The 3,667-nt window shown below is 37.7% G+C and overlaps 1 protein-coding gene across 1 annotated transcript; it reads right to left on the reverse strand.

The window, feature by feature from the left end:
* Positions 1–262: 262 nt before the first annotated feature.
* On the reverse strand, positions 263–1,318 carry LOC129536378 (olfactory receptor 6C68). The gene has a single exon (XM_055395244.2). It carries the CDS (start codon positions 1,121–1,123, stop codon positions 263–265), a length of 861 nt encoding a protein of 286 aa, XP_055251219.2. The 5' UTR covers positions 1,124–1,318.
* Positions 1,319–3,667: the final 2,349 nt, after the last annotated feature.

The raw sequence follows: 3,667 nt of genomic DNA on the forward strand, positions 1-3,667 counted from the left end.
AATCATTTAAAGAAGTAAAAGGAATGACTTGATCTTGGTAGGTTCTCATTAAAGAATTAAAAGTGATATATTTTGTTCCTCACAAAGCAATGTTCAATAATTAGTTGTTTAGTATATGGATGGAAGGGAAAAATTAAAGATTAAATTGTTCTAAAGTCAATCTGCTTGGTTATAAGGTAAGAAGTTACAATATAACTTCTTGGCTTTATGTAAACAATAAATAGATGTGTATCCTTTCAGTTGATTTATCAACATGTTTATTTTACTTTCTTAAGAGAAATGCAGTTTTTTTCAGTGAGTCATGAAAGGCTTGTTTAACTTGCTTATTCCTCAGAGTATATATAAAAGGATTCAGCATTGGTGATATGGAAGAAATAAGCAGTGATACACCTTTGTTAATATTTCCCTCTTCTTTTGCAGATGGTTTGACATAGATGAAGATGCAGCTGCCATAAGAGATGGAAAGTACAATCATGTGGGAAGAACATGTAGAAAAAGCTTTTTTTCTTTGTTGAAGAGAAGGGAATTTTAGAATTGTCCTTATGATGTATATGTAGGAAAGAACAACACAAAGAAGAGTGAGGATGAAAATCAGTACGGAACAGGCTATAACCATTTGCTCAATTAACCATGTGTCTGAGCATGAGATCTTCAGGAGAGGTGATGCATCACAGGCAAAGTGATCAATGACATTAGAATCACAGAATTCCAGATGAAAACCTAAGCCTAGTGGTGGGAGGATAGTCATAAGTGCCACCATCCAGCAGCAGATGACCATTGTTCTGCACAGTTTGTTGCTCATGATCGTCATATAATGCAAGGGTTTGCAGATGGCCACGTAACGATCATATGACATGGTTGCCAAGAGAAAAAATTCAGTTACCCCAAAAAGATATGTAAAAAATAATTGAATCACACATGCATTATAGGTAATGGTTCTGTCCCCAGTTGATATATTGTATAGGAATCTTGGAATACAGGAGGTTGTAAATGAGATTTCTAAGAAAGAGAAATTTTGGAGGAAAAAATACATAGGTGTTTTAAGGTGAGGATCTACCAATGTTAGGGTAATGATGGTCAGATTTCCGGTTATACTCAAAATGTAGGTGAGAAATAGAAACATAAAAAGCAAAACTTGCAACTGAGGATCTTCTGTCAGTCCTAGAAGAATGAATACTGTTACTGTAGTGTGGTTTCTGATTATTGACTTCTAGATTTTGCCAAACCTACCTGTAAATGTCAGAGAGATTTGAACTGCAGAATTCAATGGCATCAGCCAATAATGAACACTCTCTTGCTTATTTGGCTCATCCAACATCCATGGTTTTTACTTGCTGATTTGAATGATACATTTCCTATTTTACAGTGAGCTGAACCACCCAGTCTATTTATACATAATGACCAAAGGAAATTATTTTATAAATGTTAATTTTTGAATTGCAGTCTAACTTTATATTTTTAGAAGGTTTTTTTTTTTAGATTTCATATATAGTTGACATCATAGGGTGTTTTTCTTTCTCTGTTTAACTTATTTCACAAAGCTTTCAACAATGTCTTTCCCTCTTTTTTCTAAGCCAGTAAATCCTGTCTTCTGCTACTATTGACCTGGTCAACTGGGTGAAGTGTCCACAGCTGACAGACCCCCATCACAGAGAGGAATATTGATTGAGGCTCAGGGTAGATAAAATTTTATGGAAGACTGATACCCTCTTGGACAGTGCATTGTCATCTGTTGGTGACCATAACTCACATTGAGAATCTCTGTCTTTTTTAAGTCCTTTTTCACCATCAGTAGTTCCCTTCATATTTAATTCAGGTTTGCTTGGGTCTTAAAACAATTTCATCTTTAAAAATCAATCTTTTGCTTTTATCTGCATTCAGTCTAGCATAAGTATTAAATGTTTATTAATGATCACATATTCAAATCGACTAAATCCTGCCTTAAGAATTTAACTTTCACAAAATATTTTAATTTTGCAAAAGATCAAAAATGAATAAAATCTCTGCTATTGATGTGTGCAGGTGTGCAGTGGATTTTACTTTTTGTGTGTCTGTGTTTTTGGGGGGATTTTATTTCTGAATATTCAGCAAAAATCCTATTAATGGTTTCTAAGAGCCATCATTCTAGAAAAATGACTATGGGTTATTCCTGCCAAATGCTAACATTAGTATTCACTGCTGCTGCTGCTGCTGCTGCTAAGTCACTTCAGTCGTGTCCAACTCTGTGTGACCCCATAGACGGCAGCCCACCAGGCTCCCCCGTCCCTGGGATTCTCCAGGCAAGAACACTGGAGTGGGTTGCCATTTCCTTCTCCAATATGTGAAAGTGAAAAGTGAAAGTGAAGTCGCTCAGTCATGTCTGACTCGTAGCGACCCCATGGACTGCAGCCTACCAGGCTCCTCCGTCCATGGGATTTTCTAGGCAAGAGTACTGGAATGGTTTGCCATTGCCTTCTCAGTATGCACTGCAGTGTTTGGCTATTTAAGTATTGCATGGAAGAGAGGGATAAATTGGAAGATTGACATTGACATAAACACACCATTATATATAAAATTGGAGAAGGAAATGGCAACCCACTCCAGTGTTCTTGCCTGGAGAATCCCAGGGACGGGGGAGCCTGGTGGCCTGAAGTGACTTAGCAGCAGTAGCAGCAGCAGCATATATAAAATAGATAATGTGCTTGTGCTTAGTTTTGTCTAACTCATTGCAACCTGATGGACTGTAGCCTGCCAGGGTCCTCTGTCCATGGGTACTATCCAGGCAAGAATACTGGAGTGGGTTGCCATGCCCTCCTCCAGGGAATCTTCCCAACCCAGGGATCAAATCCAGATCTCCCACATTGCAGGCAGATTCTTTACCAACTGAGCCACTAGGGAAGCCCAAGAATACTGGAGTTATACTGAAGTTGGTAGACTATCTCTTCTCCAGGGGATCTTCCTGACCCAGGAATTGAACTGGGGTCTCTTTCATTGCAGGTGGATTCTTTACCAGCTGAACTACCAGGGAAGCACAGATAACTAGTAAGGATTTGTTGTGTAGCACAGGGAACTCTACTAAATACTCTGCAATGGCCTATATGAGAAAAGAATCTTAAAAAGTGTGGATATATGTATATGTATAACTGATTCACTTTGCTGTACACCTGAAACTAACACAACAATGTAAATCAACTATACTCTAATAAAAATTTTTTAAAAATAAATTAAAAATTCTAACACTTTGCTTAGAGAAATCTATCATAACATTCCTATCCACCTCCTACTTTCTGCCAGAATATACATATACATACTATATATGTAACTGAAGCATCAAACATTTTCATACTTACCCTTTAAGCAGTAAATTATTTCATGGATTTCGTGGCACTTGTTGTCAGATACACATGCTGAACAGGAATATGCTAGAGGAGACGTGTGACTGCTAAGTTTTCTCAGAGAACCACACTTGGCTAGAAAATCCCTGAAAAAGCTCAGAGCCCTCCTATACTGTACAGAGCTTCCTCTGTGAGAGGTCCTGTGCCATTTTACTCCGAGAATGTATGTTCTTCTTTTGCTAGCTAAAAGGAAGGAATGTCTTGTCTAAAGGGCTAGGTATACCATGGGTGACTAAATAATTAGGGATAGTTGATCTGCTGAGCTTATTGATCAGGAAAACATATTTGGTATC

This window comes from Moschus berezovskii, chromosome 6 (genome assembly GCF_049115385.1).
Source record: "Moschus berezovskii isolate FMDL1 chromosome 6, NW_MosBer_1.0, whole genome shotgun sequence".
Classification (NCBI taxonomy): domain Eukaryota; kingdom Metazoa; phylum Chordata; class Mammalia; order Artiodactyla; family Moschidae; genus Moschus; species Moschus berezovskii.

Excerpts from the sequence above, each read along its gene's own strand:
- LOC129536378 (XM_055395244.2), bottom strand. The coding sequence starts at position 1,123 with ATGTTTCTATTTCTCACCTACATTTTGAGTATAACCGGAAATCTGACC.